This window comes from Triturus cristatus, chromosome 12 (genome assembly GCF_964204655.1).
Source record: "Triturus cristatus chromosome 12, aTriCri1.1, whole genome shotgun sequence".
Classification (NCBI taxonomy): Eukaryota; Metazoa; Chordata; class Amphibia; order Caudata; family Salamandridae; genus Triturus; species Triturus cristatus.
This window is the reverse complement of record NC_140595.1, coordinates 158,741,458-158,767,332: the sequence shown is the minus strand read 5'-3', so window position 1 is coordinate 158,767,332 and position 25,875 is coordinate 158,741,458. Positions and strand designations below refer to the sequence as shown.

The 25,875-nt window shown below is 45.4% G+C and overlaps 1 protein-coding gene across 5 annotated transcripts in view; it reads left to right on the top strand.

The window, feature by feature from the left end:
- The window catches only part of ANKRD35 (ankyrin repeat domain 35), a 612,001-nt gene extending 587,382 nt beyond the window's left edge, over positions 1-24,619 (top strand). For all 5 annotated transcript variants that reach the window (XM_085639308.1, XM_085639310.1, XM_085639307.1 and 2 more), the window contains 2 exons: positions 18,166-18,231; positions 23,905-24,619. In XM_085639308.1, coding sequence (XP_085495434.1) covers positions 18,166-18,231; positions 23,905-23,976 — 138 coding nt within the window. In that variant the 3' untranslated portion in view covers positions 23,977-24,619. The remainder of the gene's footprint in view (positions 1-18,165; positions 18,232-23,904) is intronic.
- Positions 24,620-25,875: the final 1,256 nt, after the last annotated feature.

Below are 25,875 nucleotides of genomic sequence, written 5' to 3'. Positions count from 1 at the left end.
TAATCATTCATTGACCCTGGCGGGCTCATCATATGTTTAAGGTGACTAGTGCAAAGAGAAACTAACCTTTTATGTCACTGCATGTACTGTGTAAAGTGCTGTGATACTTGGCCACTGGCTCAGGTCAGTGGTAGTTAATAAAGTTCACCAAAACTGATAGTACTGTTAATCTTATCTGACAAAGCCATCACCAGATCTTATATATGTGTACTGGCCAGTCACATTGGTGGTTTTGTTTGGCGTCTTGACAGTTCATTTTAGCTTTTACTTCTGTTGTCGCATTCAATACCTTCGTCTCTACCTTCTGTAGATATTTCGCCACCGAACTGTTCAGACGAGGATCGCTTGGGTTAAAGCTAGCTACAGCCGCCTCTCTGCGTGTCCTAAGGTCCTTATATTTCATTCATTACATTTCCTACGAAGAAGAGTTTGACAATCCTCCAAAGTAACATTGCACAAAGATAGCACATGGACCATATCTTCCGGCCACTGTCCACATAGCCTGCAATTACCATGGCCTCTGCTCTTTTCCATGGCTGAGCATGCATCAGCGCGCGGCAGTACTCCCAGCCTACATTTTAAAAACTGTTCCTCAATTGAATTGGTGTATGGTGTTCTTAAAAGCTCTGGGGTTCAAGCTTCCTATAATTAGAGGTAGCCATCCATGGCTGCACCTGGCGAGGGCCATTTTATCTTCCAAAAGTGACAGTGCTTTTGTGTGAGACTTTGTTTTTTACTAAATTCTGACCTGGCCAGTGATTAATCCCATGCTGATGATAGGCCCAGGGTGCTTAAGGCTAATTTCAAATAGTGATGTTGCTATGTGCGCCTTAAGTGGCTAAGGGTATGTTGGGTCCCTTGCTCGCTACGCCACTGGATTCAAGCTTGCCTGGCTGATGAGGGGTGATATACCCTGAAACAGCTCCCAGGTTGTTTGTTTCCAGTCTAGGGAAGACCTGACTTGGCAGTTCGGGCTGCAATGTTCCCATGGGTATCAGGGTCAAGACTGATTTGCAGATGGCTGGGTCCAAGCTGGGGTGACATGGTGAGCAAAATAATGATGGGTGAAGCCAAGATCTGTGGCTGGGGGTGAGTGTTTAAAAGGTTTCATCACTCTGCCCATCATATTATTTTGTGATGTTTTTGTGATGTTATGATTTCAAATAGGCTCTTGTTGGCGACCAGGCTCTGCCTTGTATTTCTACCCAAAGGTGGTGATTTAGTGAATCTGCACTTGCTACCTACTTTAAAATTATGGCAGCAGTACACAAAAGCTGTGTGCCGGGGCAGGGTCTGCCTTTCTGATCCAAACTTATTCCAGTCTTATCTGGGCAGGAGATTTGTATGTTGCTAATTTGAATATGCTTCTATAAATCTTTGTTATTGTTTTGCCTAATTCGGTGCTATCCCCCCCCCACTTAGGGCTTCACTTCCGTAAGTCCAGGTGACAGAGATCTTTGCCTGTGTGGCTTGTAATAATAATAATAATAATAAAGCCATTTCTAAAGCACCTGGCTGCACTAAAAATAGTGTGTCCCCGCGCTGAATTGTTGCTATGTCACAGGAGGTAATGAGTCATGAGAGTGGAAAGGGGCGGGGGGGGGAGAAGGGGATTAGTTAGGTGGAAAAAGGTAAGTTTTAAGTTTGCCACGAAATCTGGTCTCTGAAGGTTCCATACGGAGGTCAAGCGGTAGATCATTCCAATGCCTAGGGGCCAGGTACCTGAACGAGCAACCTCCCATTCTAGCTCTGCGGATGCGGGGAAGTTTAAACAGCATCGCGCCGGATGACCTTAAATTCCGGGCGGGGCGATGGATCGTGAGAAGCTTTTGTAAGTATCTAGGACCTTTGCCATGGGCGATGTTATGGTTGGGTTTTAGTTTTCTATGCACTGCTCCCAAAGCTACTAAAAGTGCATTGCCTTTCCTTTTAACATCGTCCAGCCGGTAACTGAAGCTGCCATGGAAAAAAGCCTCCAAGTATTTATAGACGGTGACTGGGTCTAGCTTAGACCCTGATATCATGTATGCTAATCAGACCCTTTTTCCTTACTGTTAGGATTTTAGTTTTTTTCTAGTCACTCATCATCCCATTTTGTTCCGAGAAGGTTAATGTTGCAACTAGGTCGCTGCAGGCCCCCCGCTGTTCTACTGATTAGGAAAAGGTCGTCAGCATAGAGCATGCTGGAGAATAGAGATCTCCCAATTCAGGGACATGGCAGTTGACTTTTAGTATTGCGGAGAGGTCAGAAAGAAAGAAGTGGAAAAGGGTGGGTGTAAGCATGCAACCCTACTTAAGGTCCTGAGTTGTTGCTCTTATGGCTCTTGACAGGCGGGAACCGTCTCCCAGCTTCACTCCGATCCAGGTGTTTTTATGAAGCATCTGTATTGCCCTTAGCAGGCCCGGAGGAGGATCCAGATGGCTAATTTGGACCAAAGTTTGTTTCGGACCAGCCTGTGGAAAGGAGCTTTGAAGTCTATCAAAGACAGATATACAGGTTGGTTATAAGTAATCGCAAAGTCCGTCAGGAGCACGAGGTCTATGATATTAGTTGTTCCTGTATTTTTGGTCAAATCCATTTGATTCAGTGGGATTCTCGCTCCATCCTTGGCCCAAGATTTAAGTCTTTCCAATAAAATCCCGGCAGAGTATTTAGCCTCATTATCCATTAAAGCTATCGAGCGATAGTTTTCTGGGATACTTTTATCCCCTCCTTTATTATAGAGCCGTTCCATGAGTAAGGAATGCGGCAAGTCGCAAAAGATGTAGGTAAGAAGTGGGGCTAGTTGATCCGCCCAATAGGTGGGCTCCTCTTCATAAATCACAGGGGGAATCCCATATGGGCCCGAGCACCTTCTCTTGGCCCCTTTAATATCTGTTTTTGAATTTCACCCAGACTGATTGAAAATGTACTGTTATCAAACACAGCAGAGTTATCAATCGTATACCAGCTCGCATCTACCGAGGACTTCTTTCTAACTCAACTGTCGAGGGGATGAAACACTATGGCACGACTTTTATCCTCACAAACACTAATTTACATTTCTTTCCCCTGGACGGGTTGCACTTCAGATTTCCCCACTCGTCCTGTGTATGAAGAGAGAGGTCTGTTCTTGCATGGTTCATGTTCCTCATGTTGAAATGCTCCATTGCACCCATTTGGATTTTGAGGTGTTCGAGTTTCGCACTGTAGTTGAAGATCCGTTATTGCGGTTTACCGCCTGCCAGAAGGATATAGAGTTCTTCCTTTAAATGCCCCACAGCATTTTTGTCCAAAAAATATCATTTTGATTCCTTAACAGGCCCCACTTTAATTTGTTTAGTTCTTTCTTCGCTTTTCTTAGTTCAAGCTGTTCTGCTGGACCGTTTGGAGCTCTCCTTAGCTAGTGACTTTCAAAGTGCGTTTATCCGCTTTTTAAAATTCTTTAAAGAAATGCTTTCCTCCCATGGGTTTTGCATAGTATTGTTATGGCCGGGCTCCTGCCTGCGATGTTTTACCAGTGGTGCACGTTTCCCCGAAAAGTGACAAGTAAAGTCTGCCCAGTCCGACCCTGCCTCAGCCCACGGCTCTTGTACCATGGAGGTCGCAGCCATGAGATGGTCATGGCGCTCTTCCTCCCAGGCTACACCCAGGTAGGTGGTCGAATAGCAGTGGCAGTCGGCAGACATGCTAAAGATGTGACTAGGGAATTTGAGAAAAAAGATATTCAGTTTTCCAAGCAAGGCGGAAGCTTATTAGTGTTCAAATGATGTTGGTCACTGATAAAAAGACCACCTCGGATTTAGCTGCTGTCAGAGGAAATCGGAAGTTAGGAGGGAGGCCCGCAGAGGTAGCTGAATCCCAGCAGATGACCCAGCAGGAGGACAGGCTGGAACTGGCCAATGCTGTGGTCAGTGTTGGAGCTGTGTGCCACCAGGGGACTAGTCCCCTCCACCGCCACACTCGTTCTTCTGCTAGACACTCGCCCACGGGTGCTAGAGTGTAAGATCCTTAAAGGCCGCTCAGCGCCACACACATTCTTGCGCTAGGCGCTTTCCCACGGGTGCTAGAATGCAAGATCCTTGAATGGTGCTCAGCGCCACCCTTTTTCTTCCGCTAGGCGCTTGCCCATGGGTGCTAGAGTGCAAGATTCTTAAAGGGTGCTCAGCACCACACTCATTCTTGTGCTAGACACTCTCCCACGGGTGCTAGAGTGAGTGTAATATCCTTAAAGCGTGGTTAGCGCTACACTTCTTCTTGTGCTAGAAACTCACCCATGAGTGCTAGAGTACAAGATCCTTAAAGGATGCTCAGTGCCACATTCATTCTTGCGATAGACACTCGCCCATGGGTGCTAGAGTACAAGATTCTTAAATGGTGCTTAGCTCCACACTCAATTTTGCGCTAGACACTTGCCCACGGGTGCTAGAGTGCAAGATCCTTAAAGGGCACTCGGTGCCACACTCATTCTTGCGCTAGACAATCACCCATGAGTGCTAGAGTGGAAAATCCTTAAAGGGCACTCAGCACCACACTCCACCTTGCACTAGAAACTCGCACACAGGTGCTACAGTGCAAGATCCGTAAAGGTTGCTCAGTGCCACACTCATTCATGCAGTATTTTTTTTTATTTTTTTTATTTAATGCGATTTTATATAGCGCAAACATTACCCAAAGGGGTTAGAGCGCTTTACAAAAGAACCAGTTGCGTTACATTTTATTTATTTTATTTTTTGAAGGTCTTATATAGTGCTGGCTAGACCCAGAGGTATCAGAGCACTTTACAAGATAAGGATAGTATAAGGCACATAGGGTATAAAAGCATATGAAAGGTAGTGCAACAGAAATATACAAAGTACAAACAACATGAGCATTATACAAAACCAGATAAATAAACAGGGGCAGGAGCTATACATTTAAGTAATTAGGTAAATGGTGAACAGGAGAGCAGGGTAGATAATTACTGAACAAATATAGTATGATAGAAAAGAAATAATGAGTAGGACACAGGTTAGGAACCCCAATAATAATTGAGGGGGTGGGTTTTGAGGTCTTTTTTGAAACTAGAATAGGAGGGATTACAACGCAGGTTTTTTGGGAGGGCATTCCAGATAATAGGGACATTGCCAGAGAAGGAGCGAGACTGTGTAGATTTCTTTTATGCAGAGGTGGGATTAGGAGTAGGGTGTTGGTGCTTCTCAGAGATCGAGTGGAGCCCGCAGAGTGGAGTTTCTTTGAGAGGTAATGCAGAGTGTTTTGGTGGAGGACTTTGAGTAATGCAGGCGGTTTTGTAGGCAGATCTTCCTTCGATAGGGAGCCATTTAAGAGATTTGAGAGCCGGGGATATATGATCGAAGCGTTTGCAGTCCGTGATGAGCCTGGCAGCAAGGTTGAGCACAGCTTTGATTGGAGCTAGGTGTACCTTGGGGATTCCATTGAGGATGGCATTACCATAATCAATACGTGACAGAACAAGCGACTGAACTACGAGTTTGAAATCATCGGTGGGTATGAATGGTTTGATTTTCTTGAGGTGACAGAGAGTGAAGAGGGCTCCTTTGGCCTTTGGCAGAGTTTTTGATGTGAACATTAAGGGTTAGGGTGTTGTCGATAGTGATGCCAAGAGATTTGACGGAGTTGGACAGGGTGAGTGAGAAATTGAGTGCATTGAGGTCAGGGATCCATGATTGAATGGGTAGAGGGTTATTTTGGGGGGAGAAGAGAATTAATTCGGTTTTGTTAGGGTTGAGTTTGAGATGATTGGAATGGAACCAGGTTTGGATCTTGGTAAGGGTGTTGTTAAGGTGTAAGATGTCAGCATGAGTTTTAATCTTGTAATAGATTTGGGTGTAATCGGCGTAGAGGTGGTCATTTATGCTTGCTTGGTTAAGAATGAGGGTGAGGGGTTCCATAAAGAGGTTAAAGAGGGAAGGAGAGAGAATAGATCCTTGGGGACTCCAAGGGAGACAGGTGTGGGGGTAGAGAGACAGTTTTGAATTTTGATTTGCTGAGTACGGGGGTGTAGATAAGAGATGAACCATTTGTAGGCGGTGCCATTAAGGCCGAAATGGGTCCTAAGCACATTAAGTAGGGCTGAATGGTTGACTGTATAGAATCGCTGGAGAGATCAAGAAATATAAGAAGTCAGCTCTCGCCATTGTCAAGTGATTGATGGATGTCATCTATCACATTGAGCATTGCCGTTTCGGTGCTGCAGCCTTTTCTGAAGCCAGATTGAAAGGGGTCGAAGGTTGAAATTTTCTATGTGTTTGTCTAGTTGTAGTAGGACACATTTTTCAAGTACCTTTGAGAGAAGGGGAGGTTAGTGATGGGGCGGAGATTATTTAGGTCATTGGGGTCAGCATTGGGGTTTTTGATTATGGGCGAGATTTGACCAAGCTGAAGGGAGGCGGGGACACAGCCGGTGGAGAGAGAGGTGTTGATGATTTTGGTCCAGAATGGGGTGATGATGTGCTTAAGGGCAGGGACAAGGTTGGAGGGTATTGGGTCTTTTGTGTGGGAGGACGGTTTTAGATTGCCAATTATATTGAGGACTTCAAGCTCAGTGACGGGGAGAAAGTTGAGCAAGGAGGCATTGTTCTTAGGTTGAGATTTAGGGGAGTTGGCTACTGGGGATGTGGAAGGTGAGAGGCCTGTGGAGTGGTGGGGGGTATGGAAATGGGTGGGTGAGGAGGCTCGCTGGGGAGCGGTAGGATAGAGGTCAGAGGAGAGAGAGTGTCATCTGGAAGGGGGGATGTGGAGTAGGCATTAGAGGTGAGGACAAGATTGGATTGGAAGTTGGAGGATAGTTGTGTGGGAAGGAAGGATTGGTCAATTTTGGATTACATGAGTTACATAAGAGATGCAAACAGAAAAAATTGCAAATGTACAAGTTGTAAAGTCACTCAAGGAAGAGATACAAACAGATAAACTCTAAAATCACATAGGAAGGGTAGTAAGTACAAAGGTCTACTACATATACTAGTGGTTAGAGGTATATAAATCAAATTGCAAATTCACTCAGGATTACATTTTAACAGTGATTAGGCTTGGACAATTATATATTACATATTTACAGAGCAGGAAATTCTTGCCATCGTTCAGCCAGGTGTTCAGATGGTGTTGCACTCAAGGGTGGTGGTCTTGGGTCTGGAGGGATCTCCGAGTTGGAGATGTCCATAGGGGTAGAAGGCCGGATGGTGGTGGGGGAAGCAGCATGCTGGATCTCCGGGCTGATCTTGAGGTCATGCTGGGCTCCATCTTGTGGATAGAGGAGGGCGCTCAAGGGCAGGCAGAACTGGGCCACGAAGTCAGGTCTCCCGCCTGGCTCAAGCACCCGCAGTGAGGCCCCGGAAGGCCCAGCGCGCCAAAACTGCATATAGGCATTGTAAGCAGCGGGCGCCAGATTTAAGTCAGGCAGATCTGGGCGCCCCGCTGCACTTCTAAGCCCCCAGGCTCCTAAACCTCAATTATAGGCGTTTTGCCTCCAGGCTGTCCTCTTCACTAAAAGGGGGGTCGCTCGTGCTTGCAATCTGCAAGCTCCTACCAGCAGTGGTCATAAGGCAACAGGCGGGCACGAACATCAACACAGTCGTTCTGCCGCCCGCACCTCCGGATTCCTCGATTCCAAATCTGCAGAGGGGACTAACCTCGCAAGTCGGGGTAGCCAGCGGCCGAGACATCAAATATTAAAGTGCGCCCCGAGTACCGCCGCCATTTTGAGGATCGCACAACTCCCTTCTTGCTCTCCAAATTTGCCCAATGCCTCATTTCCGGTACCACTCACCCTCTCAATCAGGTATCTGCTTCATCACCTGTCTCTCCCTTGCACTCCGCTCCAGTTTAGGGTCGAGAACGCACAGTGAAAACACTTCGAACAGTGGGTGCCGGAGCCGAGGTGACTCTCATCCACCCGGCTCCAGCCCCGCCCTCTGGCTCCGGCCCTCTGCTCCACTACACACTCACCCACGGGTGCTAGAGTACAAGAACCTTAAAGGGTGCTTAGCATCTGTGAGGGAGGACAGGGAGACCCCGATGAGACTCCCCCTTCTTACCTCCTCACTTAGTGGTGCCTCCTCTAACTCCATCCAGCCGATCACGTGGGACGGTGAAACATTGTTTACATCGCGGTGTTTACACCGCTATACCTTTACAACGTGGGTATTACAACGCAAGTCATCACAATGGCGCTCTAACCTAAGGAATAGAATGATTTACTATTCCAACACCTTCCCTACTGTACGTAGACTGGAGTTGGAATAGTAAATCATACTGTTCCTAAATCCAATGCCCTCCAGCGCAAGTCGTTGTAATGACTTGCGTTGTAATGCCTGCGTTGTAAAGGCATCGCGGTGTAAACACCGCGATGTAATATATATTCCGTGAGACGTGGAAATGAAAGGAAACGGAGACAAAAGTCAGAAAACTGAAAAAAGAATATCCTTGTCCTATTCAGGCCGAAGGTGGAGCCGAAGGGACAGGGAACCAATCCAGAACCCTGGAAGACAGAGAAAAGTAGACCACCTGGTACGGAAGGGGAAATAGGAAGACCAAAAACGATACTGTAGCGAGGAGAACCTGGAAGACGTGGGAAGTGAGACACAGCACTAAAATGGCTGGAGAACACCAAGAAATCCTGCCCTGGTGGACACAGGACTGAAGATGCTGAACCCGACGGGCCTCCTGCAGTGTGGAGTGAGGAGTGGTGGTCAGCCGCGGAGGACGCGCACAAGCCGCCATAGCTCAGGAGAGTTGCAGCAGACACAGTATGTGGGTCGGAGGGTGAACAGAAAGGGGAGGGTCGGGTTGGTTATTTTGATACAGGGAGGACAGCAAAAGGGACAAACCAATTGTTTGGTAAACTTTCATTTTCTTATTGTTTGCACCGTAATTCCATCCAGGCATATGCATATGCTAGCTTACGAAAAGTTTTATTCCCCAGACCTGCTTAGGTTCCTTTGTGAAAAACGAATGCCTGAGAGGAGGGATGAGGTCCGAAAGAGGATGGCATTATCTAAGTGAACTGAAGCTTTATAGGAGTGCACTTATATACAAACCTTCCTATGGAATTAAGATATTTTTCTTTCTTTTTCTGCTAACCCAAGGAAGAAAGAGGAGATAACCAGATGAGCAGTTGGAAGACTGTCTTTTCTTTGCCCCACCCACACCTATTTGTTTTTGTTTTGTTTCACTTTATTGACAAATAGTCAGGGCTCTTGCCATCACACAGGTGTGAAAAAAGGGTAATATCTTAAACAAATCTGAAGGAAAACGTTTTACTTACGGCTACCACCTTGTTCTTTCTGCTTTGAGCCTCCGGTTGGCACCCTCCTGAACAAAGTAGACAACCTAGACGGAGAGCGAAGAAAGAGGTTGAAAGGAGCTATTTTCTCATCAATCAGAACTTTAAATATTTGTCCTGATAATAAATACCCCATCATTTAGAAACAAATTCAACCTCCTTGCTTCTTTTTCCGCCCATCCCTCCCACAGCGCCACACTCATTCTTGCTCTAGACACTCATCAACGAGTGGAAGATCCTTAAAGGGCGCTCAGCGGCACACTCATTCTTGCACTAGACACTCATCAACGAGTGGAAGATCCTTAAAGGGCGCTCAGCGGCACACTCCTTCTTGCACTAGACACTCACCGCAAGTGCTAGAGTGGAAGATCCTTAAAGGGCGCTCAGCGGCACACTCCTTCTTGCACTAGACACTCACCGCAAGTGCTAGAGTGGAAGATCCTTAAAGGGCGCTCAGCGGCACACTCCTTCTTGCACTAGACACTCACCGCAAGTGCTAGAGTGGAAGATCCTTAAAGGGCGCTCAGCGGCACACTCCTTCTTGCACTAGACACTCACCGCAAGTGCTAGAGTGGAAGATCCTTAAAGGGCGCTCAGCGGCACACTCCTTCTTGTGCTAGACACTCGCCCATGGGTGCTAGAGTGCAAGATCCTTAAAGAGCGCTCAGCGCCACACTCATTCTTGCACTCGCCCACGGGTGCTAGTGGAAGATCCTTAAAGGCGCTCACAGTCACAGCTGGTCTAACAGTCCTGGAACCGAGATGGCCATGAATGATTGTACTTCACTGCATTGCTTGAAATGGGTGGAGGTTTTCACCCTCACAGAGTACGTGTGTACTAATGATATGAGAAGCGCTGGCTCTCTCTTTTTATAAGCATTGCACCTTTGTTGAGAAGTGCCTGTACTCTCCCTTTCAAATTGAACAAGTGAGGTACTCAACACCTGCCCATTAAAGCACCGCATTTCTGCTTCTCTCACACAGTGCCGACAGACGGCTTCTCTTAGCTTACCACTGGTGGACTATAGATGTGGGTTGGGGTAATCCGAGTCTGTCGGTGTAGTTGAGTGGGTGTGCTCGACCTCCCACTGAGGACTTACTTGCACAGTCATCTGTGGGTGTATGCAAGCCTAGTTGGCTCGCCTCCAGCTCTTGTTGGCCTTGGGTGTTCCACGGAGGTGGGAAGTGTCTTTGCTGAGGGTGGGGTAACATGTCCGTGGTAGCAGTTGGGTTCAGAGTGTGGCCAGCCAGGATTTTGTCGGATTACTAATATTGGGGGCATTGTTTTTTTTTCTGGTTGGTAGTAATGCCATTGTGGTGGGTGGGTTAGGTCTCCGAACATTTACCCAACGGTGAGCCACTTAGGTATGTAGTCACCTCATTTCATGATGGGGAGAATTTTCTTGGAAACCCCACCCTGGGTCTCGAATCGCGTTGGTTTATTCCTGGACGAATTATGACGCAGTTGAATCTTGGTACCCAGGGTCAAGGCCAGGAACTGCTGCTCTTGGGCATGAAATTCAGACCCTGTGTTATGCTACTTGGGAAGGTATGAATGAATGACTAAATAAATAAATGAAACACAAGCGCCAGCTGCGGCCCGTGCATGTAAGAGAGGTGGGGCCGTGGTGGGGGATTTCGACAGACTAGGGAAAATTTAATAAATAAATAACTTCCCCTCGTTATTGTCTGTCGAGTCCAACCGCCCCATCACCCCACTGCTCTTACTTGCCCTGGCCGCGGTTGTAAAGCACATACATACACCAGAAGGCTTTGTGGCGCTATTAGAAAGATACCGGCCGAAAGAACTGAAAAGGGTCAAAACCAACAGAACAGTCTAAAGCTCTTTTTCTAAATAATGTTGCATTCTCAGCTTCCCTAAGCTCTACCAGAAAATCCTTCCACTCACATGGAGCTATGCCTGTGAACTGCATGCCACACGTTCAAAGTACACTGTTTGCTGAATTGTAGGCACATGTCAGTGCCTACAAAGTATAATATAACAAGCACTGCCTTTAGCTTTGAAACGTACAGCTTGCCATTCTACAGAAAATATACCTGCCCCAAGATGAGCAGGCTTCTTGGGAGAAGGAGGGGGAGGAGGAGCCATCTGCTTTACATGGCCCCCTGTGCATGGGCGTGCTGGATTGGTCGCTGGATTTAAGGCAGCGCTTTATTCTTCGGTGGGGGTTTCAATCTTGCTGCTCATCTGCCACGAATTTGGTCTTACTCTTCTGGCAGCAGGACCTAAGGAGTTCAATTGCCCTGCCCGACCGAATGGACCCTGTGTATCAGGTGGAGTGACACCTTTGCCCAGGACAATCAATATCCTGGCGATTCTGTGATTGACATACCAGATTATAAAGGTTTGTGATTGGAGCAGAATCCAACAATCTGGTTGCTGCACTGGAGTATTCTTTTAGACACTCTGTCGGACCACAGCCCCCGCCGCTAATGCCACCTACTCGAAAACGCACCTGGCATCTGATGAGATGCATAAAAGGGGGAACCCTAAGCGTTGAGTGAAGGCAGACACTTTGAGAAGAGGACTACTACAGTAGTCCCTTGAGAAGATAGATGAGATAATGGCGATTCCTGCCCTTAAGGCTGGGAATGGTTCTTTATTTTGCTGTTGAGAGGAGATAAATACAGCTTTTTGGAGTACTATGAACTTATGTACTCACAGGGCCCATTGCCTCACCGGGACCAGACGGACGGGTTTCTACAGGTAGTGCACGTCTTCTGATTTAATTCCACTCAGAGGGAGCATCTTCAGATGTCCTTCACTTGATAAGAAATTGACAAAAGTATTTGATAGAAACAAGCCCACTTGAGCTACTGGTGAGGTTTATGTCGTGAAGGGATCTACTGAGCCCAGGTTTTCTCAGTTGCATATGCATGCTGGGTCATTGGGCAGGTTTCCAGTGCCCTTTCAGGAGCCCACATTGGTGCTTGTGCCTTAGCCAGGAAGCGAACCATGCACAAATGCCCCTAACTTTCTTTATTGATTTCTGAATTTGGACTAGATTTACAAGAATAATTTAGGGAATCTGCTGGCTACTTGAGGTCCGACAGTGATAAATACTTAAGGTACGTGTCGAGCAGAGTGGGTTTATCCCGCGCTGTAACACAACTATTAGAAGACATCTGAGATTTTCTCAACTTGGTTGCATCATTACACACGGAAAATGCATTCGATAAACTGAAATGGAATTACTCGTACTGTGTCCTTCAGTTGATGGGTTTTGGACCAGAGATGCTTGCTTTCATGATTATTTTATACTGAGCCTTTATCAAGGCTTAAACCAGAGAGTTCTCCGATCAGTTATGGGTCGAGCAGAACACCTTGCAGTGTTGCACGCTGTCCTCAAACCTGTTCACCTCAACTAACCGATTGTAAAACGCAGGGCTCAAGAGGTGCACTGGCAATGGACCATTCACATGGGATCTGCGGAAGACAGTGAATGGTACATATGGAGGATATTTTGTTGTATATCCCAGACCCAATGCCAGGCTATCAGAGTATCTTGGAATAAATAGACGGGCTTGACCCGATTGCAGGTCTTCATGTGAACAAAGTTTAGTCCTCCATGCTGCCTCGCCACGAGTGCTGGACTGAACCAGGTGCGCCCTGCATTCTTGGATGGGCTTTGCATGTTTTTAAACACTTGAACGTGTTAGCGCATCGTGCAGATGTACAACTTATGCAGTGTAACCTGGAGGGCAGTTAAGACTTTCTGGGGCTCTGGTCTTTTCTTCAGAAAACCCTCTTTGGCGGATGGATGGAGTGGCCCTTCTATAGACCACCACCATGGCCCTCCCTCACTTGTTGTATTTTTTCAAGAGTTTACCCGCCTAGCTCGGGTACCCTTTTTTAGGGAATTAAATCTCTCACCTGGTTTTGAACGATGATTGGGTGGAGCGTATCCCTTCAGCAAACTGTAACTTCTGGTTGTGATCGCTGATCTGGGAAACAGCCTTAACAACGCAGGCTGAACCACGCATGCAGTTTCCCCGCAAGCCGAACCATGCTTGCCTTAACCAGGCATATGTGTGGTTAAGGCAGTGTGCAGTCTAGATGCCGGAATGGGTGGGCAGGAAGAGGAAGCATTTGGAGAGGACGAAGTCTGGTATATGTGGCTGGGGCATTGTTTTGGGGGTGTGGAGAGGTCGTTTTTTGGGGTGGGTAGTTTTTAGGGCTCGGGGGGGAGCTGGTTTGTTTATAGGGTAGGGGCCCAGGTTTTAGGTCTCGGGGCAGGGGATTGGGGTTGTTTTCATGAGTAGGGGTCCGTTTTTAGGGCTCAGGACAGAGGGGCTGGGGTAGGTTATAGGGTGTGGGGGCAGTTTTTAGGGCTCAGGTGGGCTTTACCACACATATGTCCCTTTACCAATCACGTCTTTACCATGAGATTGCGTGGTAAAGGCATGCCTGGTAAAGACGTTGCGGTTTAGGTTGCTTGGTTCAGGCATGCGTAGTTGAGGTGTGCGTTGTACCATCATACAAATGGCTGAATTGGGTCATCCTGACCTTGAGCTGACTTTTCTTTCCAGCGCTGCTCATGCATATGGCCGATGGCTGTCAAGTGATGTGATGTGTAGCCAAAGAGAACAAATCTTGCCAAGGCAACTAGCAGCACCATTGTTCCCCAACTGGTGTCCTGATGTCATGGCCCGTGATCTTGTGCTGCACTGATGGAGGAGAGATTACAGGAGGACCAGCGCAGTACACTATAGTACCGGATTGGATTGTTGCAGATGCTGCATAGAGTTTGAACGTCTTCCTGTGGCACCTGGGGGTCTTCAATCACAGTTGCCCACTGTTAGGCCGACCGTCAAAACACATTTTTGCGATATGAGGGTTGTATTTATTATGCCAGTTGGGAAGTTCCTGTTATCTGCTGCTTTGTCCCAAGCTGCACACCTGACTTGGATGTTGTGCCCCCAGGAACCTTACCTCATGAAGTCCTGCATACTTTCTGGAGTGGAGAAGCGTGGGTGAGGCGGGACTAAGGGGATTATTTATCCGATTGTGCAGGTTTTTTCAGACAACTGCTGATCTCCTTGGAGACTGAACATAATAGAATAGAGTAATGACCAGGTGCATTCTCCTATTACGGCTTTCTTTGGCAACATATATAGTGGTATTGTATCCGCCTTGTGCTGGCAGGAGGCATTAGTTTGCATGCTCTCCTAAATCAACCTAACAAGGTGGTGCCTTACAATTTTATGGAAATTCTCAGTGATAGTCTTAATACTTTTGCCCTACAGACAACACTGCCTGGTTGCCCGTAAGGGTAGTAGAGTACTCTACAAAACTATTCAATAAAAAAAATGAATGCAAGAAGAATACATAATCTCCTTCCAAGGGAAAAAGGATCTTCCCACAGGACATTAACTAGAGATTACACATGCCGTGCTTTATTTACGGCATGTCGGCAAGAGGCTTAACCATAAGATACAGTCACATTATCGACCAAGCTTCAAGAATTGTTTTCAGTTGGAGTTAAATGTTATAAGTCCAACTCCGCCAAAGAGGAATGAACATTGCACACAAGTCTGCGTTTCACATCACTGTGACCTCAAACGCACAAGCGGGACTCTTTGTTTTTGTACTAGCCCTCCCATCGCCATGCGCAAGGGGAGCACAGAGTTCATCACATGAATTTACGAAGTAAAGGGCGTGAACAACCTACGTACCAGAGTAGAATCTTCGTCATAACCCAAGAAATATAAGGCGAAAAAAATACATTTGATACCAATCCTTAAAAACACAATTCATGAATGGAATACTTACTTTGAATCATAGACCCTTGTTATAACACAAAGGAGAAAAGAGCGAAAAAAGGGGAAAAAATCATGCAGGTGCCATACGTATACTGAATCTTTAAACAAAGATATAAACACAGAAAATCGCAAAATGGGTCTAGTACAAACTAAAAAGCCATTTTGTTGTCACAAACCCTGTGATTTTGAGAATCGCAAGATATGGGATCACAAGAGTGCTAAGTACATATGGCCCATAGTCTCCGACAATATGAATTTTCGAACCAGGTTTTCTTAGGGCGCATCACTCTGCTTCACTCTCTTCCTTCAAGGATCCACAATGTAAAGTAATATCTTCTTCCTTTGCTCAATGGCTGCAGGATGTAAGCTTCAGATCCAGGGTACTGGCCCTCTATTTCCACCCACTGGGTTGACACATGGTGAGATTTTAACGCGAATAGTCTCAAAAGATATCAACCTCTTGCAACGCACAGCCCATTTCACATGTATGGTAAGGGCCAGTACTTCCATAAAACAAGGTAAGGCAGAAGCCGTATGCTGCCACTAGTTAACTACAAAAAGAACAATAGATGGACAGAATGCAGAACATACATTCACCCCAGTACAGAGATCTGGGCCTAAATCCCTGGACTGGAAACAAGCATCCTAGGACCGGTTTCGGGCTTTCAGCCCTCATCAGCCAGGATAGCTTGACTCCAGGGCATGGAGAGCACAGGACCCACGTCTGGGCATACCAGTCTCACTCGGGGTGGCAAATGCAAAAAGAACAATTGATGGACAGAATGCAGAACAATGTCATACATTCACCCCAGTACAGAGATATGGGCCTAAGTCCACTGTTGTTTTGCTCACCATGCCATTCCAGTTTGGACCCAGCCATATGCAAATCAGTCTTGATCCTGTGCCCAATCGGAACAGTCCAGCCCGAACTCCCAGGCCTGAAACCAGTCCTAGGATGCCTGTTTCCGGTCCAGGTAGGACCTGGCTTGGCATTTCGGGCTGGACTGTTCCCATGAGGCACAGGGTCACGACTGGTCAAGACTGATTTGCATATGGCCAGGTCTAGACTGGGGTGGCATGGTGAGCAAAAGAATGATGGATTTAACCCAGATCTCTTGACTGGGGTTGAATGTTTTGATTTGTTCTGCATTCCGTCCATCAATTGTGTGTCTTTTGCTTTCTCGCCCTAAGTGCGCCGGGTATTCCCAGACGTGGGTCCCGGGCTCCCTGTGCCACTGGAATCAAGCTATCCTGGCTGATGAGGGCTGAAACCCCGAAACTAGTCCTAGGATGCTTGTTTCCGGTCCAGGTGGGATATGGCTTGGCAGTTCGGGCTGGACTGTTCCCATGAGGCACAGGGTCAAGACTGATTTGCCTATGGCCAGGTCTAGACTGGGGTTGCACAGTGAGCAAAAGAATGATGGATTTAACCCAGATCTCTTGACTGGGGGTGAATGTTTTGATTTGTTCTGCATTCCGACCATCAATTGTGTGTCTTTTGCCACTAGTTAACAGCACAAACATATTGTAAAGATTGGGGGGAAAACAAGTCTCCTTTTTGGTGTATGGCATGCTCTTCTGCAATGTGCTGCTACCACAATCATCAAGAGTAAACCCGGGGTGCACAATACCTTCAGGCATGATTTTAAGGTTTGTGCAAATTCAACCTGTGAGCGCTTAAACACTAGTGGTGTCAAGCTTGAATGAGCATACAATTGTGTATGAATATACAGGGTATTCCTGTTGCACAAACCAGCTGAAAGGCAACAGAGTGCCTTTCAGAGCAGAAGGAAGAGAAGCAATCGGAGTGAGTCTAGGCAGAGAGTGTTGGATTAGCAATGGTCACCGTACCACTGACCGTGAGTCTTGTCTGCTCTGACCCCTTTGCTATACTAATAATAATTCCACATTTGTAAAGCGCGAACTTCTCACTCCTAAGGGTATCCAGGTGCTGGGGTCTCAGCGGGGAAACTAAGTGAGCTTTTGCCCAGAGTCACATGATGCTGAGTTGCATCCGGCGCCGGGGATCAAACCGTGAGCCCGCACTCAAGAGTCTCCGCTCTGGCAGCTGCGCCACACCTCTCCCTTTATCCAAAAGGCGCAAATATGGACAGTTAATGGTTTACCCAAAAGACTTATAGGTGATTCAATAAGATATTTAAGTAATGTGTCTCGTTGTATATGCAGGGAGAGGTTTCAATAAATGATGCAGTGCGGCGCATGTTTAGGACTTAATGCAGTATATTTCCTTCTCAGTCATTTTATAGAGGGAAAAGGCATATGTAGTCATGAGTATGGTGGAAGGTTGGATTGGTTGGTTACATTTGTACACCAGGAGAGCAAGGATGAAGGATGCTCAAGTCGCAAGAATGATAATGATGATGACCATAGAAAAACTGTTAGAATGGTAAAGTTACAGTTGGCTTTAAGAGGGTCAGATATTGAAGTTGGACCAACAGTGGCCTCTCTGAATCCCCAGAGCCCGTGAAGTTGGTCCAAGCCAATGATAACCCTCTCCTTTGCATATTCAGTGGTTCACATATTTCTACGGTTAAGTGATACCTGCCTTGTGAAGATGCTAAAGGGCGATTCTGAAGTTGGTGAGAGATGTGGTACAGTTGTTGGTCGTTTGCCGACCAGTTTTACCTAATTTGTAGGAAATGCCTGCTATGGAAGTTATGTGTAAAAATTAGATTGAAGACTAAAATGTGCGTGGGTAACAGTCTGAGCATTGCATTTTGATGACTGCTTTTCCTCCAGCAACATAAGTGGTTTTGTACCTTTTCTTTTCTCTTAAAGAGTGTAAAATCCTTCTTTTCCGCAGCCTGTACATTTACTCCCTGGATTTATTTCTTGCAAAAAGTGGTAGACGTGTTCGTGTTAAAATACCAGGTTCAAATTCAGAAATGCCATAAGTGGGAGGCTGCCTCTGCTTTTACTTATGCGCATGTATGTGTGCGTAAAGGTCTCTGATCTTGCTTTTACTTCTCATCCTCGATGTTGTGAAAATATGCTTCAAGCGCCGAGTTTGTGGAGGCAGTTTTATGATCTAAACACAATGACTGTGACTCATGAAACCAAACATTTGTTTTCCTTTCAGGATTCCGAGACACAGCATGAAAAGGTCGTTTCCACCTACAGAACCCATCTTCTTCATGCAGCACAGGTGAGATTCAGGGTAAAGCTCTTGGGGGACAATGAATACCCGCTCTGGTCACTTTTGTCCTCCAAGTCAATCACACATACATCTATGAGGCACATGGGTTCTGTTGCCAATACGGAGCTGGCATTTTGGGATTTTTTCCACTGTTCTCTATGGCGATGGCACATGAGCAAGTGATGTGCTTACCCTTCTGCACATAGATCTCCGTATGGGAAAGGTTTACGTACTGAGGCTGCACTTAATAGAAGATTGGCCACACAGGCTGGCAGTGTGATGCCCCTGTTCTGAAGCTGTGGCCAATTGGAGGAACAATTATGCCCTGAAATTAAACGTGGAGAAGACAGAACTTAAGATTCTTGGGAATTCCCCGAACCCTCGGCTGGACCTGGGATGGGTGAGCCTCCTGGGCACTCCTCCTTCTCCCAAGTCGGCCATAAAAAGTCTAGGTTTCTGGCTAGACAAATAACTGACCATTGAAACCCAGGCCACAAAACTGGCTGCAACATGCTATGGCATCCTTAGGACTCTCAGGAAAATGCTTCCTCCATCTTCTAAAAGAATAGTAGCCCAGGCATGGATCCTATCTCGCCTGGACTTCCGAAATTCCCTGTATTTAGGAGCCTCAAAATCTGTGTTTAGAAAACTGCAGGTTGTACAGAAATCGGCAGCTCGGCTGCTATTTAATGTTCCCAGAGATGAGTCAGCCCAGCAAGCCCTTCCGTCTCTTCATTGACTCCCGGTGGCCAAAAGGGTGAAATTCATAACCCTATGTATGCCTCACAGGGCATTTTTGGACAAAGGCCCTTTGATTTCCCTTTCTCTGATTTCTCCATATACCCCTACCAGAAATCTGCAGTCTACCTATTCCTGACTTGCAGTGGTCCCCTCAATAAAAAAAGAAAAGCCAGAAGTGGAGGACCGTCCTTTCGATACAATGTTGCCAAGTTATGGAACTCCTTGCCACCACCCTATGGACAATCAACCTGGAACTTCCTTTTCACAAACTCCTGAAAACGTTGTTTGACTGCTCCCACCACTAATGTTCTGGTCCGCTATATGCATACTTAGAGCTGGGACATCTACGGGTAGCCATGCACTCTATAAGTGCTTATAAGATAAGATGCTGGATCACATTAATAGGGAATAGTATGGCTTGAGTGAAACAGTGATGAGCTTTGACAGCGGGGACAGACAGTAAGAAGTGTTTGGGGCACATGGACTGACAGTGTGATGTGAATGATAACTGGTAGGAACTCAGGGTTTCTGGACAGTCCGCGTAAGCCTAGGGCATGTCTTTATAAAAGTATCCAGTACATGTGGATAAATAGTGTGAGGATCTTCGTACCCACGGGCTTCTCAAGGATTATATGCAATAACCTATCATGTACCGGAAGGATACTCACTGACACATTGTGGGATGATTTGTCATGCCTTTTGAGCATCCTTGTAGAAGGATTTGTCTACAAAACAGAGGTTCTGTTGCAACTCATAAACAGAATTCAAAGCAGTCCGAGGGATGTCAAACTTGTGCTTCTTTGTTGCCAAATGAATGCCATGTATTTCAGTGAAGGGGTGCAGACAAACTTTCTAAATAGCCCTTTCCAAGATGGTGGTCTGTCCTTAGCATGTCATCCGAGGTTCCCAATCAAAGATGATGTAGAGTCCTTTCACTGATGTCCCATATATAATGGGGGCAAGCACAAGAGGAAGATGCATGCCAACAAAATTGTCCCCCGATTGTTCATTATCTTTCACTCTCCCCTTTAATGTATGCCTTCTAAAAATGTTATGCTTATCTCTTTATGCATCCTTATGTCACGCTATTTTCTTTTGTGTATGTAAAGCACTCTGATACGCACGGGTCTAGCTAGCGCTATATAAAACGTAAAAATAAATAAATGTACTTTGCACCTTTGCTACTAGTCTTTTTTGTTTAGTTTATTCATTAACCATTCGATTAATTAAAATCATTACAGTAAAATATATGCAACCATTCGCCCCCCTCCCCCCACCTTCCGACCTCATGGATAAAAAATTTAAAATGCCATGCCTCAAGCGTGCCCATAACATGGTGTGAATTACACCTACTGATGTAAAAAGAAACAAATGGGGATACCGGCGCTTTGTTATTGTGGGCGTGTTCTCATATACTATTAATTGTATGACCTAAGTAGAGGCATATCATATCCTAAAACCCTTAAATAAAGACTTAAAATCAAAGAGTATTTAAACCGATTGTCAAATGACGCCCATACTATATGCTTCTTCTAGTCGAAGAGGGAGCATACTGTACTATGACAATGACATAGAAGGGGTAAAGGGCGGAGGGCAATCCTGAGAGCTTCCTGTTGTTGAATTTGTCACTCGCTGATGCTGGAGAAGACTCCCTCCGGTTTGCCGATATTTATCGAGTTTGAGGGAGAAAATATTTAAAGTGCGATGTGCTAGCCAATCAGGGACTGGTATTAATCTGTGGCAACTCTGTAAGTACAAACCTGATAGAGGTTGTGAACTTCCCAATTCTTGCCACATTGCATTCCGTATTTTCAGTGAAGCACAAGTCTGAGGCCTCTCTGCAAGTCCGGACTCCCTTTGCCCTAAAAATAGGGTGAAGCAGGTGGTGTCGATCGTCAGTTAGTTTGGGGCAACAACACAACAGATGCAGCCAGGATTCTTTGCGATACATACATAACCTGCACGAGACAGCCTCCTCCTTGCGCACCCAGACTAGTTTCAAGTCTGAGATTGATAAAGCGATGAGCCTCCTATAGACGTTTTTCCTGCAGGCCTGTACTGTTGGGGCATCTTGAAGGATGTGTTGTGCTTTCCCCAAAATGTATAATGCATCCAATGGAGCTAGCACAAAATATACAAAATTATTTTCAAATGAGGTTACTAACACCTGCCTGTTCACTGCTTTTTTTCCATGCAGATAAAGGAATGTCATGGGAGTGCAAACTTTCTGCCTTGATCTTCAAACTACCAATTGCCTGACCATGCCCAGTTAGCCAGGGGAGCCCTCCTCCTCAAAAATCTTCCTCAGTTGGTATTTGAGTGAGTCTTCTGGGGCTCGCAGGACCCTGATGGAAAATGTTATTAGGTCCCAGGTCCCCCTACCTCGCCAAGTCTGGCCTCCCAAGACCAAGCTCCAACCTCAGGCTTGCTCTTCTGGCTTAACGTGGGACTAACTGCACTGCCTTATATGCCTTAGTCTGTGCAACAATTAGATGCCTGTCCAGGGCACCTGGAAAGGCCAGATGTCCGTAGTTGAGGTCAGGATCAGTTTTGCTTTCAGGACTGTCCGCATGGGATCTGCAGTTGGACTTAACAGGCGGTTGCTTAGTCACTTCAATATGTGGATAACACGGTTGTACTTTATACTGAGATGCCTTAAGTGGGCCCCCGTTTTGGCTTCTAGGTCAAGCTGGGCAACAAGCCTATAGTTTGCCTAATTGGAGCGATCACCTTTTTTGTAGATGGGAAAGAGTATTGAACCTTTCCAAGAACACGCCGTTGTTGCAGTTGCAAAGGCCTGATTAAAAAGGTGTTAAAATTGGCACCCAAAAGTTTAGTGCTGATTTAAGTACAGGTGCAGAAATCCCATTCTGCTTCGGTGCCCCGTCTTTCCTCAATTCAACCTATTTTTGTTCCTCATTTTGGTTCTAGCAGTTGGAACTTCTATGGATTTTACTTCTGGACAGAATGCCTGGTTCTTTTCATCTGATGTCAGGGGAGTTAAGTACCTTGCTAATCGCTTCAGTATGCATCTTCAGTCTGCAATAAAGAGATACAGGAATGCCAACGACTTATCCTTTGTCATTCTTTCTTCCTAGCTTACGGAGACACTTTGCCCCTTTTATGTATACTCTTTTAAGCATAGTGCCTCCGTGGCTACTGAGGAGTCTCCTTTTCCTCCGGCAATCAAGAAGGGGACTCAGGAGTCCCCAGAATCCACTGTTTGACCGAGTCTTACACTGTTGACACAGCCTAACTTTGCTTCATCCAGTTAACAGCAAGTATCAACAGGAGGCCATGCTACTGGCACATGGCCAGGAGTCCATATCATTGAATTTGGGTAAGTTGGTTGGAGATTGTCTGGCAGCGTGATTTACGTGGATGATAATATGGAAGTACAAATTGTGTATACATTTCCACATTGTCCCTATTTTCCAGTGACAGTACTGGCTTACAAACAAGGTCAAGCATTAACCTGAATGACTGTACAGCTTTACATACAGGGAGATGTGGAAGGTACAAGTGCTTTACATCCAAAGAAATGATCATGGCAATTTAGGCCCCAAATATAGGGCAAGCTGGCACGGCAATGTGCGTTTACTAAAGCGCCAGTGGAGAAACTACCTTCGTGAGAATATCTAATTTGTGTTATATTTCTGCTTGGCGATGTTTGAGTATATAAAATCAATAATTTCAGGCTAATCAGTAGCAACTGTGCTCTGGGTGTCAGGCTGATGACCACAGTGCCAGATACCTGGCCCAATCAACAAGCTGGGTCCACTAGAGCATCATCAATTGTATGTTTTGCAGAAGTGGCATATTTCAGTGTCTCCCTTTGAGTGGTGACATGAAATGCTTAAGCGGAACCCTATATGATAATTTCTATCACCATGTCATATCTGAGAAGTTTCTATGAATGGATGGGCTGAACCTACCCAATGTCCTGCTACAGACCCTTAGGCATTTGATATCACAAACGGATCCACAATACACCTCCCTTTGCATGAGCTGCTTACAAAACTATTTTCAACAATACATTTTGAGACAATGCAGCTGAAAGGTCTGAATGAGCGACCTGAGCAGTTTTAATAATAGAACTGCAATAAACATGGCACAGGGAGAGGTTTAAGTAACGTATCCGTAGAATATAGTACATGTAAACAGGTGTTATGAACGATGGAATGAAAATATTGCTGAAAATTGTTTTTATTTTGTTTCCCGGTACACTGTTTCTGAACACACATCCACTGATCATGTAGACTGATGCATTTATGGTTACATGCGTGAAAGAAGTATAAAAAATTCAAAATATGCTCAGGCCAATAAAATGACACTAAATAAATTATAGAATGGTAGTTAAACGGGACAGCAACAGTGATGGATCTTAGGTCCAACAGTATTTAAAAATGATGTTCTCTACTAGAGGATAAGTTAGTACTGCTTACCCCGTGGCGCGAACAAATTGGTCTTCTGTGCACTCCGTGGTTTGGATCAGTCACACAATTGTCCCATCGACGCATACTTCATTTGCTGTTGTAAAGCAATATTCCTGGTGGTACTGGAAGAGACTCTGAGGTATTAGATTATTGCATAAGATCTCCCTAAAAACTCTCTATAAAGCCTAGGACATTTTGGCCCATGAATTTAAAAGCTGCGTTAAAATGTGACAGTTGGACTCCATTAGCCTAAACATGTCTATGAAGTGGTCGGGATTATTTGATAAGTGCAATATATGTCTAGTAAGAACATTTTCAAGGGCTTTTTAAGTACCCAATCTAGCTGAAAGGGTGGGGTTTATTGGGAGCGGGAAGGCCTAAAGATTTTTTATTTCTGATTTGTAAAAGAAAATTTGTATCCATCTAATCTATGAAAATTAGTATGAAAGTTTTTACAAGAGGTAGAGCGTTTATTTTGATCTCATTGTCTATTCACTTATTTCAGGGCTTCATGGATGAAGAAGTGCATCGCTCGTTGCTGCGGATACGGAAGATACAGGACTCCATGATCTGCTGACCAGAGTGATGGTCAGCAGCATGTGCCTTCTGGGTACCACATGGTCGGGGAAGATGGGCACTTCAAGTCTGACAGTTGTGAGGATCGTTGATCTTATCGGGAGCTTTTTTCTTGTGCAAGCAGAATCTGAAAAAGACATCGACAAGCTACATAATGAACTCTGCACAAGATGGACCCGTCAGGGCAGCCGGCCCCTTCCCCTCTTCCTCTGCTGCCTGTTTTGCCCCCAGGTCGCCTGTTCTCTCTAAAGCTAACTGAAAAGTCTGTTTTGGAACTTCAACTTAAAGTTGCACTGGCCCAAGAGGACAATGGCGAAGCTTAGGTTTTAAATGAGTGACATCATTTGGATGTGTTTGTTTACCTTCATGAATGAATGCAGAGAGTAGAAGCGACAAAGACATTTTTTAAACTGTAAAGTTAATATTTATTATTTGGGGGTCGGGGTTTTAAGACTTACTTTTTTAAGGTAACTTTGCAATAGTTTCTCATCAAGCGATAGTATACTAATATTTAGTGGTGGTCACAGTAATGTGTGATTGCCTGTGAACACAAAAGTGCTAAACATGCAAGCCTTCAAAGGGTGTTAAACCAAGCCAAACAGAAATGCAATCTTTATACTAACATAGATCCCAAATGCCAAAAAGACATCAAGAACTACATGCCAAGATTGGTGCTGCCTGCGGTCTCGATGCGCCGGCTGGAATTGTTGGAACTATGCAGCCTTAACATTAAGAGAACGAGAGAGAAAATTGCCTATTGCACAGTCCCAGAAATTCCTGTTCTCTTTCCCACAACAGACTGTGTTGATGGTTGTAGGAATGATCCACGTGTCTGCTGCCGAGCCAATGAATCCCTGTAGTAGCGGTCAACCTGTTGCAGATGAAGGTATCTGCCGAAGAAGCCTCACTTACTACAAACTACCACATTGACTGCAGAAGAAACCTTCTGGTTGTAGTAGAACTTTACCCATTGAATCAGCACTTGAGCCACTGTAGACAAGTAGTCTCTTACACCAGCTTCAGAAATGGAGGTCTATCTACCAACAAGACATCCTTCCTGCGAATGCATACATAGTAATTTTCTTTTCTTAGTTTGATAAATCTCCTTCATGATACTAAAATGATTAATGTTCTCCATGGGAGATCTTCATGCTCAGGAAAATATTCAGATGAAAGGACAAGGTCAGTTGCATATCGGTCTCAATAATGTTAAAAGGCCTGCCATCAGAGGACGCTGAACCAAGTCAAACAGTATCGCTTGCAGTGCAACTGCAAAGATCAGACTCCGAGGCCGCCTGATGCCAAAAAGTGAAAGGGTGAGCCTGTAAGACTAGTTTTAGCCTATATTGACTTGCCTATAGGCACATCTTGACATGTTTATGTATGGTGGCATGTGATGATTCTCAGCCTTACCTACCTATCATGCACACCTGTCTTGCACGGTCATTGTCTACTATCAATGCGTCTAACATGTCTCTTTTTTAAATACCCCGCTCACTTAATTTGGTATGAAAGATGGAGGAAGGAGGATAAATTGAAGCTCCCTTGATCCCTATGTCATTAATAGCACGTTAGAATTCTGGAATAAGAGGGATGCACATGAACGCTATTATGTGGTCTCAGTACTGAGAGTATATTTTGGAGATTTTTTTTAAGGTGACGCTAATATCAGGGCCTAGTTCAATCTGAATGACTATATGAAGTAAAAGTCTTCTCTACACCCTCATTTTGATACACTCTCACGTTGCCTTACTTTTTTAATTAGTTGCCTATTCTGCAAAATGAAATGTTTTTTAATTAGGCTGCCCTCCATTTTTAGAAGAATATTTAACCTTGAAATAGGAAGTGAACTGAGAAAAGGACAGGTTCAGCCTATCAATTAATTATAGAAGCAGAGGTG